Here is a 13,967-nt window from a genome sequence, read left to right as displayed (position 1 = left end):
AGGGGCTAATAAATTTGACCTTAAAATGTTTTTTAAAAAATTAAAAACTGCATTTATTCTAGCTGAAATAAAACAAATATGACTTTCTCCACAAGAAAAAAACATCAGGCATGCTGTGAAAACTTCCTCACTCTGTTAAACATCATTTGGGAAATGTTTAAAAAAGAAAAAGAAATTCAAAGGGGTGCTAATAATTCTGACTCCAACTGTAGGTATGAGCAATATCACATAAGTAGTAGTGTGCGTCAGCTCAAGACCGCAGTAATGATATACAGCTGTGATATTGCGTTTATACAACAGTTCGACAGCATAATCATGTATAAAAAAAAAGATAATCAAACACGGAGAGTCTCAAAAATCCTTTTGTAAGAGGAACTACTTTCTTCTGCCGTTCCTCAACATCTGCAGCTGATGTCAGAACAGCAGAAGCCGTTACTAATTCACCAATGTCACTTTAGAGCTAGTATCTGAATGTATCTGAATGATTCTCTACACTTTCAGAAATAAAGGTACGCGTGCTGTCACTGCCACATTTTAGGATTGTACGGCTGAACAGCATGAAATGCCATCAGTCTACAGAGATTTCCCAGTATTTTTCTGTTGCAATCGGGATATCGCACTAATTAACTTCGAAAATTCCAAAACAAAGCAAACACTAACCAGAATGGTATAAATACAGCACTACAACATATACAAAAAGAGAGATCGACTTATGTCACTTACAGTTTTATAATGATTTGATCAGCTGTAGTTGGAAATTTACCAGTACTGGTTACTACTAGTACTACTATTACTAGTTTGTCTTCCCTAAGGACTTATTATGCGGTCTCTGTCGCCAACATGTGGCGGAATGTCAACCGTCTTTGCTCTGCTCAGTATGGCATGCTGATGGATGCCAACTCGCTGAATTGCCAAAGTTATAAATATTTAAAATAGGCACTATCCTTATACATAAACTGCATAGTTGCAATCTTAGTAATTACATTCTCGCCTAAAAAGCCTCAAAATTACATTATAATGTCCAAAAGCTGCAATATTTGTCAAACTGTAGTCAGTTGCTTAGTCCTTCTTTAGTTCAATTGTTGACGGAGTAATACACAAGAATGAAGAGGCTGCACGAGTGACGATATTGCTCGTGCAATGATATTAAACTCACATATACATATATATATATATATATATATATATATATATATATATATATATATATATATATATATATATATATATATATATATATATATATATATATATGTGTGTGTGTGTGTGTGTGTATGTGTATGTGTGTGTTTTTTCCTGTTTGGTCCTTAATCATTTATATAATGGTGTCACATTTGCTATTCTGCAAGTGGACTGTGATCTGAACCAGCATCAAAATGTTAAAATATTAAAAAGTTTAAAGCACTATAAACTCCCAGAGAATCCTGCATAAAGAAGTCTGTTCAGATGCCGTTTGGACACAGAATGGATGAGGAGCCAAGTTTTAGGATTAGGAGAGTTTTGTACAATAATAAACTCTGCAGAGTTCTGACTTCCCATATATATATATATATATATATATATATATATATATATATATATATATATATATATATATATATATATATATATTTTGCTATCGGGCAGAACTGTGACTCTGGAACGCTTGCAATATTTATTTGTACTTTATTAGAAACCATGAAATATGCAGAATCTATCAAACTTTAAAACTCCACATTTAAGCAAATCACCTGAAATTTCCCCCATTCAGATCAGAGTGTATGTGTACAGAATGAGGGATGGATACTCACAGAGGATGGAGAGCAGAAGCAGGCCGAGCAGCAGCAAGACGTTTGTTTGGACTGAAGCGGCACGGCTGCAGTCCATTCTGTTCTTCTTACAGGTGCACACCTGAACTTTCAGTTCTGTGTTGTTGGATATCGGAGGAACGCCAGAGTCGGTTAGAACTAGAGGCAGGTTGTAGTTGGCCTTTTTTAGACTATGCAGCAACATGATCTGGGAGTGAGTGTCTGAAACACATGAGAAAACAGTTACATTTTTTTGGGGTGTTAGTGTCAGTGTTAAACCTAAGGTTTTAATAAGCTATTGCACTCAAAAAGGAAGGAAATTCACAATGGCCAGGATTTTAATCGTTAAACACAGTAACCAAACCATTACACTGACTAATTGTCAAAAGTATTGCCCGGTAAAAAAGCATTTTAAGGTGTAATAGTGTGAAAAAAAAACATAGTTAGAAAATACATGTTTGCAACATCAAGCAGCATAATAAGCTTTTTTTATGGCTACAAATCAATAGTAAAGTGAATGATACCGGAAGTCTCAAGCCAAATGGTTCTAATGGTTGCAGCAGCTCATACATGAAGAATGAGGTCTATAGGTGACAAACGATTCAGATGGTGTAAATTTATTTTTCATTAGTGCAAATAAATTTTAAGTTAATGTCACATGAACCACCGAAACAGCACACATTCACAGTCTGTTCTGGTCTAGAGACACAATAGCAAGGAGGGAATCACAAGCGTAAGTCGACATGGACCAAAAAACATATCAGCCCTATTTGAATCCTGTAATGCTGTATTTCAAGGGGCACCTATGATGAAAATCAACTTTTGTAAGCTGTTTAGACAGAACTGTGTAGGTATAATGTGTCCACTGTCATATTGGAGAGATATAAACAAGTCTCTTTTTTACAAATTGCTGACGTTAAAATAGGACCCAAATCCCAGTGATTTTGAAGCCTACCGCAACGTGACAAAGGAGTGCAATTTTCCCCGCCCACTGAATTGATTGACAGGTGTCATGTTTCAATAATAACATGTGTACATATGTCCACAGAAGATTTTTTTTCTGCAAATAAACTAGAATTAAAATATATGTTATAACTCTTTGTGATTTTTATAAGTTTTGTAAGTTTAAAATGTTTTTAAAACAACAAAGAGAGTAAAATCGCTATGTAATTCCTAACTGCTATTATCACTACAGCTGCATGGTGTCAGTAAACACACGCGCGCGCGCACGCACACACACACACACACACACACACAAATATATATATATATATATATATATATATATATATATATATATATATATATATATATATATATATATATATTAGATCAAACAAACTTCCGTGGTATTTTTGATTAATGAGCTGTATTTCAGCTTCATCCGTGTCTGTCACTGTGCTGTTTATCTGACAAAAGGCATGATGAGATGCAGACACTCACATGGGAACAGTGGGCAGGGTAAAGTAGCTATTTTTTTTTAATAAGAATAGCTACTCAATATGTCCTACCCTTACAAAGAATTATTTATTGGATTTACAAATAGTTTTTAGGCTAAGTGGGCTAAATTAAAACATTATTTACTTAAACATTAATTATTTAACTAATTAAATTTAGTAATATTCAACTTAAATTGTGTAAATTTAGCCCATATAATCAGCCCATTCAGCCCATTTAGCTTCTGTAGCCAAAAGAAATTCCTTTTGTGTGTAAGCACACTTGGCAATAAAATCGATTCTGATTCTGAAATAAATTGTTTGCAACCTTTTACCTTAAAAAAAGTTAATTCAATGAATAATTTTTTTATGTGTTGTCATGCTTTACTTTAAATTATGTCACACACTGATCTATGCTGCACATTTCCAGGCACTTTAAACGACTTTCAGTGCAGTATTGCGGTTGCTTTAGGGTCAGTCCGACAGTATTTTCCTCTCAGAATGAGCTGTGTGCGACTATAAGCCACCTGACCTGAAATCACCTCAGCAGTCTCCTCTTGTTCTCTCTCTCTGTCTTTATTATAGCATCTGCCACTGATTCTCTTCTCAAACAGCTGACAGAAGTCAGGAGATTCACATGTCTTTTTATATATTTGAGTGTGTGCTCTCGGGAGAGACGGGGAATTGAGTGTGCACTAAGATAAAATAAAAACACCAGGATTTTCACCATACAGACTGATAAATGCTCTCATAGCTTGTAGAGATTAAGCAGAAAATTTCATTAAAAAAAATCTTGAGAGTTCATAGAAATAAAAAACTAAGAAAAAATAATAATGATAGAGATACTGTTTATTAAAAAAAAAATGCCACACAAAAATGTTAATAATGACCTGTTATGATCTCTGTCTTTTCTGCTCAAACTTACATGCTTATTTCAAATGACACTTTAGTGTAATTTTCCTAATTGTCTGTAATTGCAGACAGCAATCTTTTAGATACTAATATTGTTAGAAGCTTTAGTTAAAAACCTAAAACATAATCCTAAAACTTAATTTCCTCCTTGAAATAAAGTGTCATTTTTTCATTAAACATTTTACTTTAGAAGTTGGCAAGGGAATGTTTCTTACTTTTTAATTTAGTTTGAGTCAAGGTAATAAAATAGTTAAATCTAAAACAAATTTTGAATATTAAATAGAGATCAGTATTTGGAGGAATGTTCATGAATGATTGACTTTTGGGTGACTACTATGAAAAAATTATATAATATGAAAAAAAAAGAAGAAGAAGAAAGAAAAATGCTGCACTTAAGTCAGCTGAAGAAAATAAAGTTTTAAGCCTTCAGGGTTTTAAACTTTTTATATCTAAAAATATGAATAGACTACAAAACAAATAAATAAAATAATCCCTCACGGCAAAACGAAAACATAACATGACTACCTGTTATTGGGAAAAAGACCAATCTCATTGAACACCATCTCAAATGTTGTGAAATGCCTGAGCCAAAATCCATCATCAAAATGATTTAGTTCAATTCCCTCTCAGAATCGTCTCACACAACTGCATTCACAAGCATCAATCTTTGTTACTGAATGCGTTGCTTCGATTTGTGGCCCTTTACTGAGATTACATTTCTTTTAAATTTAATCATCAGATGTTTGTGCTAAAACTGCATACAAATTATGGCATTTTAAATGAATTATTGCCTTAATTGCATTTTTTTTTTTTAAGGTCCCATTAATTGCTTTGAAATGTTTTAAAATTGTGGATCCATCTAGGCAGAAGTGACAAACTGAAAGCTTTGGATGTTATTATTAGTTTTATATTTTCTAAATGCAAATTGTATGACTGTTTTGGAGCACCCTGGCTATTAGATTTCCTTACAACTAACAGAATGGAAACTAACATCTAATTTTTTTTTATTTTAATTTCACAGGACCTTTAAGAAATATATATATATATATATATATATATATATATATATATATATATATATATATATATATATATATATATATATATATATATATATATATATATATATATATATATATATATATATATATATATATATATATAAAATTAGAACACAAAAACGTTTGCAATTCTTAATGTATAACTTAAAAATTGAAGAAGTATGTTGATTAACTATTAGTTTTTTTTATTTTTATTCTTGCTTTAAATATAATGTGCAGTATGTAATAGTCCAAGCTGACCACTATTGCTGCCGCACAGATAAACAGATGTGTTTTTATACTTGATTTGAATGTGCTTATTGTTGGAGCATATCTGATCGTTTCTGAAAGTTGATTCCAGCAGCAGGGGGCACAATAGCTGAAAGCTGATTTACTCTGCTTTAACTAAACTCTTGGAATATCTAATTTACTCAACCCTTATGATCTGAGGGACAGTGATGAAAAGAGTCTTGAAAAATCATACTTAAGTAGAATTACCATTACTTGCCTATAAATTTAGTGCAAACAACTTTTAATGCTTCGAACAGTTTGCTGCAATTATAAATCGCCTATGTCTTGAGGTATGTCTTATGATGTGATTTACCTTCTATGTGTGATTTGATGGGACGGGAATCACAGGACTGATTTATTTAATCACCATAGACAAGAAAAAATAAAGAAGTGACTGTAGGTTGAAGGAAAGTAGTGGAGTAAAAGTACCAATACAGCACTAAAAATGTACTCAAGGGGAAGTGTAAGCACACACTTTTAAAATTACTTAGTAAATTACAATTCCTGAGAAAAAACACTCAATTACAGTCATTTAAGCATTTGTAATTAGTTACTTTACACCACTGCTGAGGGATCTGTTATGTTTGTATTCAGTATATCTGTAATGTATTGAGGTCCTAGGCCATTTAGTGATATATAGACAGTTGGTTGTCACACTGTTGCTAGGGTGTGCAAAATAACCCTAAAGCCCTAAATAACCTGCTACTTATAAATGAAAATGAAAAGTTATAGCAAAGCATTATAATTACTTCCTAAATCATAATCAATAAAATACAATGCCTGTATATATGCAGTGTTTTCACCATAATCCCATTATTAGTAAACAGGTTTGTGCTGAAACTGATTAATTCACAATAAGTCAATGTAAGGTCAATGTAGGTATAGTGTATTTCCACAGGCATGCTCTCAGAAATGGCCAGCATGTGTTTAAGTGTGAGTGAGTGTTTGTTCCTGTCCAGTCTGAGAATAAACTTACCATTGATCCTGGAGATCTTCCATGTTTTCTCTAGTCCTGGCTGTTTGCCGAGCTCAATCTTGAAAGGATCTGTATTAGGACGAATGTCCTTGTCTCGTCCTCCGATCACCACCACATTCATGTCTTTGGTGTCCTCACACACTCGGGCCACAGACGGGAACACATACGGAGCGTTGTCGTTCTCGTCCTCCAGAGTGATTATGAGTGTACCTGTGCCAGAGGCAGGAGGATTGCCTAGTGGGATCAAAAATTATACAAATATTTAAATAGGAAAATGCAACCACATAGGACAGGGACTTTTTTGTTGTTGTTGTTTTTGTTAGACATGGTAATAGCATTTATTTAACATTTTAAGTTTTGAACTGGGTCACACTTTATTTTTAAGGTACAATTTTTTCTATTAACAATCGATTAACTAAGATTTTACCTCCATAATCTCTTATATTGCTAATTTGGGTGTAGTTATTGGGTAGGATTGGAAATTTAGAATAAGATCATATTTTTAAGTACTAATAAACAGCTAATATATTGATAATAAGCAGGTAATAAGCCAGTAGTTAATTGTGTGAATTTTAAACTAAAGGTTTATTTTAGATTGTTTTGGTTTATTTATTTAACATTTTTTTTTGGTAGTTATTTATTTTTTTAAATTGAGATATAGTTTTAAGATAAATTTATTTTCAGTTATATATATATACACAATTCAAGCTTATCTGGAGGTATTTACCAAGTACAGGGTTATTATATAAAACTAAAATACAATAGAAAACTGTGAATATTTTGTAATAAATAAATAAATAATAAATAGATAAATAAATAAATAAATAAATAAATAAATAAATAAATAAATAAATAAATAAAATAAAATAAAATAAAATAAATAAATAAATAAATAAATAAAATAAAAACAACCAATTTCTATTACTCTGCACATAAGTATACACAATTATATTTATTTAACATATACAAACATATATCTTTTTCTGCATGACTGACAGACAGACAGACAGATTTCTAACTTGAAACAGTTACCGTAAACTTTAGTCTCACATTTTCCCTTTTATATAATACTCTGAAACAATGAAACACTATTAAGACCAGCCTTGAGCATAAAGTGTATAAACATGCCCAGTTGTGCTGTTCACAATCACATGAAGGTTCCTCCCCAAGCTTTACAGGCCAAATCAATAGCTCTCTTTAAAAGGCACAGGAGGATTGTGTTAACCACACTCATAACTACGCATCTCTCACTCTAACTGAGACTCACTGTAAAGCAAAGCAGGTTAAAGACTTTTTACAAAAGGTGAGAAATCAACTTTCAGAAACACACATTAGCAATCAGAAAAATAATCATAAATATAGTTAAAAAAAAATTATTTTGTAAGATACTAGCATTATTAAAGTGCAATTTAAAGGCTTAACTACACTATGAAAAACTGTTATTTTACATAGTTTTACCGTTTTATTTCACAATGTTTAAAATTGTAAAATAACAGGAAAATACTGTACATTTACATATCCACTGTAAAATCACACGCAAAACATGTCAACGTAAAACCCCCTAAAAATATTTTTTACAAAACACCAATTTATCAGTACACACACAGAGTGTTTTTGTGAACTGTGGGGACTTTCCTTAGGTTTCCAATGTTTTATATTTTATATATTTCCCAACACATAATAAATATATTTTTGACAAAAGATTTTGTGAAATAAATAAACTAACCAGTTTTCTTCAGACTTTTCAGTGCCATGGTGTTGTGATTTAATCATTAAAAACAAATAACCATAAAATTGCCCCCGTTTTTTTTTTTTTTTTTGGGTGCAAAACACCTTTATTTTATTTAATAAGGTTAATATGTAAATATTAAATAATTTTTAATGAACATAACTTTGTGCTTAGCCAAAACGTAAACTGGAACAAAAGTTATTGATTCATGAAACCAAAAACTATAATGATCTTTGAAAAATGATTTCAAAGTCAGGGCAAATGTCAGAATGACTAGCTGATGAACGCCTGCTTTAGACAAATTCATGATATTTATTAGGCGCCTGTCATCAGCGGTCACATATCTCTGCATTTAAATAAAAAAAAGGAAAAACATTTTAAAATGCACACCACCTTTATACATAAAGCACAGACTTGAGTTTAAAACAACTACATTCTTGCATAAAAAACTATTAAAACATTAAATATAAAGTCATCAATGTCAGGGACAAACGTCTGAATGTCTAGCCGAGGAAAGCCTGCTCTTGTCGGATACATAAGTTATGACTTTTTTACTTTAACTAGGCAAGTTTGCTTAATCAGGCAAGTCATTGGACAACAATTATATTGATTTGAAAAAGAAGCCTCACTTCAGATCAGATCGCACTTTATTAAACGCATACCGATGAAGCAAATACTTAAGAAATATTCTGTTTTTAGCAGATTAGCTGGTTGTAGCAGGACCACATAATTTTAAACAGCCCTGGAGGTCACTCGCAATTAACATCCAATGACAGGATCAGTAATTACAGAGCGATTTTGTCCTCTCGTTCCAAGTACCGCTCAGGCCTCAAAGGAAAGAAGAAAAGGCACAGTGTCAAAACAAAGGAGAAACCAATGCCTTGCTAGACAGAGAGAAAAAAAAAATCAGGTTTGTTCCAATTGCGCTCTCTAAAGTACACCTGCAAAGCGTTTAAAGCCAGAACAATGACGTCCTTGCCATGTTTCATTGATTTTCTGCTTAAAAAGATTGTCAAGTACATTTCGCAAAACGAAAAAAACGTATGTCTGCCGAACAAAAAAGCAAACTGTCTCGCCTAAATCTATAAAAGCAGAAGACTTCTCAATATGCTTCACTGAAATAAACATATCCCGCCATGAGCAATAACATAATCTAATGCATAAATCATCAACTCCTAAAAAATTTAGATGTGGCTCTTGTGTGCATTAGTAAATACACCCCATCCCTTTGCTTACAACAGCCTGTGATTGAAAGCTACTATGGGTCAAGGTATGTATCATATAAAACAGCTGTTTAGGTGCATGGTTGAGAGTGAATATAGATTAGATTTGTTCATAACAATAGCTATTGACCGCTTTCTGACCCAAAAACACAAAATATGGATGAAATGAAACCCCCAGATGCTTGAAGGGGTGACTCTAGAATATTCAGAGGGACTTCAGGGGGGTTGAAGATCTAGCAGAACATGAGCTGATGTGGATTTGGAGTAATATTTTGTTCTTTGGGTGCAAGAGGTTTCAAATTTATTTTAAGTTAAATAAATAAAGATAAATATGCTTTTATAAGGACACCAGCCAAATTGATGCATGGCTGCATGTTACTGTGTTTTCACACTGGAGCGAGATCATGTCTGTGACGGATATAGACACTTAAAAGACCTTGCATTCATATGCATGCATTAATTTTTAATATTATCATGCTGAAGTGAGGTTTACGCGTAAAGAAAAAAAAAATAAAGTTAAAAGACACTGAGTACATTGACATGGACACCAATATTCTGATTTTAATACGATTGAGACAATATTTTGATTAAGAGTATGATGTAAACAGCGATTTTTGATTACCTTAATCTGACTAAAATCATATTAAAATTAAACAGAAATTGAATGAGGACGTGTATGCTGATTTTAGTGGCTTTAATAAAGTACAGTACAGACATGTAAACACTTTAATCAAACTATTACCATCACATAGGATTTTTGCCCCATTTTGTGACAGGATAGTCTATAAACAAGTCTGTTAGACACCATTCTCAAAACCTGCTCAGTTAGTGTCAGTAAAGGACCACAGACACACACATCACGAAATGGGAAGGTTTTTTCCCCATATGGCACGCAGTATCAAATTACAATAAAACAACACTCTTCCTGCAGTTCATACTCGCATCCATTATCTTGTTTTTTCAAGGGGTCATGCATGAAATGTTCCTGAATGAAATTAAAAGTGCCAAACTGCAGTTAAAGTTGACAAATTAAAAACAAAACCCCCCAAATTACTTGAAACTCTATCGAAATATGTGTTACAACATGTAAAAAAAATCATGAAAGGAACATTCAAAAAACAACTCATGTAAAGACCTTAATCATACTATAGTCTTATTCATATTAAGGCAAACAATTTGATTATTGATGTCCATCTAAACGTAAACATTGTTATAATACAATAAAGTTATATTAAACTTGTATTAATATATTTTCTTTTGACGGATATCATAAAAATGCATCAGAAGATAAGAAAACACTTACAACCTTTCAAATGTTGGCAATAATATGAAACTTTAATCTATTATATATATTTTATTTATAATAATAATAATAATAATAATAATAATAATAATAATAATAATAATAATAATAATAATAATAATGGGTTGCACAGTGGCCCAGTAGGTAGCACGTTCATCTCACAGCAAGAAGGTTGCTGGTTCAAGCCTCGGCTGGGTCAGTTGGCATTCCTCCGGGTGCTCCGGTTTCCCCCAAAAGTCCAAAGACATGCGGTACAGGTGAATTGAGTAAGCTAAATTGTCCATAGTGCATGTGTGTGAATGATAGTGTTTGGCTGTTTCCCAGAGAAGGGTTGCAGTTAGAAGGGCATCCACAGTGTAAAAAATATGCTGGATAAGTTAGCAGATCATTCTGCTGTGGTGACCCCAGATTAATAAATAATAACAAAAAATAACAAAACAAAACAAAACAAAACAAAAACCAAACAAAACAAAATGCAATAGTGCACACACATATAAAATTGCCAAGATTTCTATGAATAATATAAACATTTTGTTTATTACATGCATTTTATTTGTTTATAATAATAATAATAATTATTAATATTATTATTATAACAAACTAATAATTGCATTAATAACCATACATACTCTAGCCTATAATAAGTAGCAGCAGTAGTATTATTAGTAGTAGTAGTCATGATAATAATAATAAAAAAAACACTTTAATAAAAATACGGATTTATGTACTAGTGATAAATGCATAAAATACTTCAATGCATACAGTAACAAAATACATAAATGCACAAACATAGATCAAATACAACAACATAAATATATATTTAACAGTAGCAGTTGCAATGCTAATAAAAGTAGATATAAATATAATAACAAATATAATAATAAACTACAAATAAATAAGTAATAAAATTACAAAATAAGATAATAAATAAAATATTGCCAGTTGCTCTTTGACCCCAAAACCCAAGATATGGATGAAAAGAATCTCCCAGAGAGTCTAGAATATTCAGAGAGACTTCGAGGGTTCGGAGACCTAGCAGAGCATGAGCTGATGTGGTTTTGGAGTAATAGTTTGCTCCTTGAGTGCAGGAAAATTCAAGTATAAAAAGAACATAAAATGCTTCTTTTTGTCAGGAGATCAGTAACACTGACGCATCTGGCCAGATGTTATTGTGTTTTCCACTGGAACGAGATCACGTCCGTGACAAATATAGACACTAAAAAGGCCTTTGGAAGCATTCATATTTTATGTACCAAACCCGAAGTGAGGTTTGCACATAAAAGAAAATGCAATAAAGTTAAGCAAGTTCGCATTAAAATATTGTGTCCCTCGCATATTGATTGATTCCATAAAAATGCATCAGAAGATGAAAAGAAAAGACTTCCAACTGTTCAAATGCTGGCAATGATATGAAAGTTTAGTTCATTATGATTGGTTTTGGTCTAGTGAAGACAAACAATTCTCATATTGCCTCTGACCTTCCAACAGCGCCTCTGAAGACTGCGGGAATATTTTAGCTTTGCATGAGGGAATTATTGTGTGTTTTGTGACAAGCAGTCTTCCTCGTTCTATCATTGCCTTCATCATAGCTCTGCGGATGTGCTGTATTAATGTGTGTGTGTGCCAGTGCTCTGGAAAGGGAGTGTAAGCAAAGTGGTGTGTTGAGATGGCTTGTCAATGGTGTTACTGTTAGCATTAATGGACTAACACATCTGACATTAAGGGTGTATCTGGGTGTGTAACAATATTGTTGAAGAGCACCTGTGTTATGCTGAAGTGTTATGCTGACAGTTAAAGTCAATTATTAACCCCACCCACCACCGTTATTAGTTTTAATAACTCATTTCTATTAATTGATTTATTTTTTTGCCATGCTAACAGTAAATAATATTTCACTACATATTTTCAAGACTCAAAGTGTACAGCTTAAAGTGACATTTAAAGGCTTAACTAGGTTAATTAGGTTAACTAGGCAGATTAGGGTAATTAGGCAAGTTATTGTAAAACAGTGGTTTGTTTTGTAGACTATCGAAAAAAATATATAGCATAAAGGGGCTAATAATATTGTCCTTAAAATGGTGTTTAAAAAATTTTAAACAGTTTTTATTCTAGCCGAAATGAAAAAAATAAGACTTTCTCCAGAATAAAAAATATTGTCAGACATACTGTAAAAAATGTCCTTGCTCTCTTAAACATCATTTGGGTAATATTAAAAAAAGAATAAAAAATAAATTAATCAAAGAGGGGCTAATAATTCTGACTTTACATGTATATATGTATTTCTTTAAAAGAAACGCTACTTAGTTTGGTCTTTTTTTCTAATACAATAAAATTAATATGTTTTTATATGCAATCAAAATGCATGGGTATCAAATTGAAATATTGTATGCATAAAACAATTACAGAAACAACAACAACAATAAAAAAAAATAATAATAACTTTATTATTATTATTATTATTATTATTATTATTATTATTATTATTATTATTATTATTATTATTATTATTATCATTATAATTGATATTACTATTTATTATTATTTTTTATTTTATTTTATTTATTAATAATACACATTATTATTATTATTATTATTATTATTATCATCATTATTATCATTATTATTATTATTTTTTTATCCTTAAATAATTAATAAAATTCAGAATAGTAATAATATTAAATAGTAATGATGATAATAATATTATTATTAATAATAATAAAAATAATTGATATTATTATTATTAAAAATACTACTATTATACATTTTTTTCATGTATTATTTAATAATAATAATAATAATAATAATAATAATGATGATGATGATGAAGATGATGATGATGATGATAATAGTAATAGTAAATAGTAAACAGTAAAAGTAAAAATATTAACATTTAATAATAGAATTTATGTTATTAATGTTAATACATTAATTATATAAATGTATACCTTTAATAGAAATAAACAGATTAGTAAGAGTAAAAATAAATGTCTCAAAATTTGCTTAAATACATAGATAAATGGATCAAACAAAATAGATAAACATAATATATAATAGTAGCAATAGCAAATAAAAAATAAAAACCTTGAAATCTCAATAAGAGTACACCTTAAACTTCCCATAAAGGCATTAAATAAAGATAAACTCATCCATCCCCTCCCACATAATCAAATTCATCAGCCGTTTTTCTGAAGCAGTGGAATTCAGAGAAGACCTGCATGAACGAGGGAATGCAAATCTTCCATGTTTACACACACACACACGTACGCACGC

At 31.2% G+C, this 13,967-nt stretch overlaps 1 protein-coding gene across 5 annotated transcripts in view; it reads right to left on the bottom strand.

Annotated features, from left to right (window-relative positions):
* Nucleotides 1–13,967, bottom strand: part of cdh13 (cadherin 13, H-cadherin (heart)) — a 618,570-nt gene that overhangs the window by 16,889 nt on the left and 587,714 nt on the right. For all 5 annotated transcript variants that reach the window (XM_087293013.1, XM_087293012.1, XM_087293014.1 and 2 more), the window contains 2 exons: nucleotides 6,443–6,676; nucleotides 1,791–2,009 (listed from right to left, as the gene is read on the bottom strand). In XM_087293013.1, the coding sequence (XP_087149139.1) occupies nucleotides 1,791–2,009; nucleotides 6,443–6,676 (453 nt within the window). The remainder of the gene's footprint in view (nucleotides 1–1,790; nucleotides 2,010–6,442; nucleotides 6,677–13,967) is intronic.

This window comes from Danio rerio, chromosome 18, assembly GCF_052040795.2.
Source record: "Danio rerio strain M-AB ecotype USA chromosome 18, GRCz13ab, whole genome shotgun sequence".
Classification (NCBI taxonomy): Eukaryota; Metazoa; Chordata; class Actinopteri; order Cypriniformes; family Danionidae; genus Danio; species Danio rerio.
The sequence above is the reverse complement of the archived record's forward strand: the minus strand, read 5'-3'. Positions and strand labels throughout refer to the sequence as shown.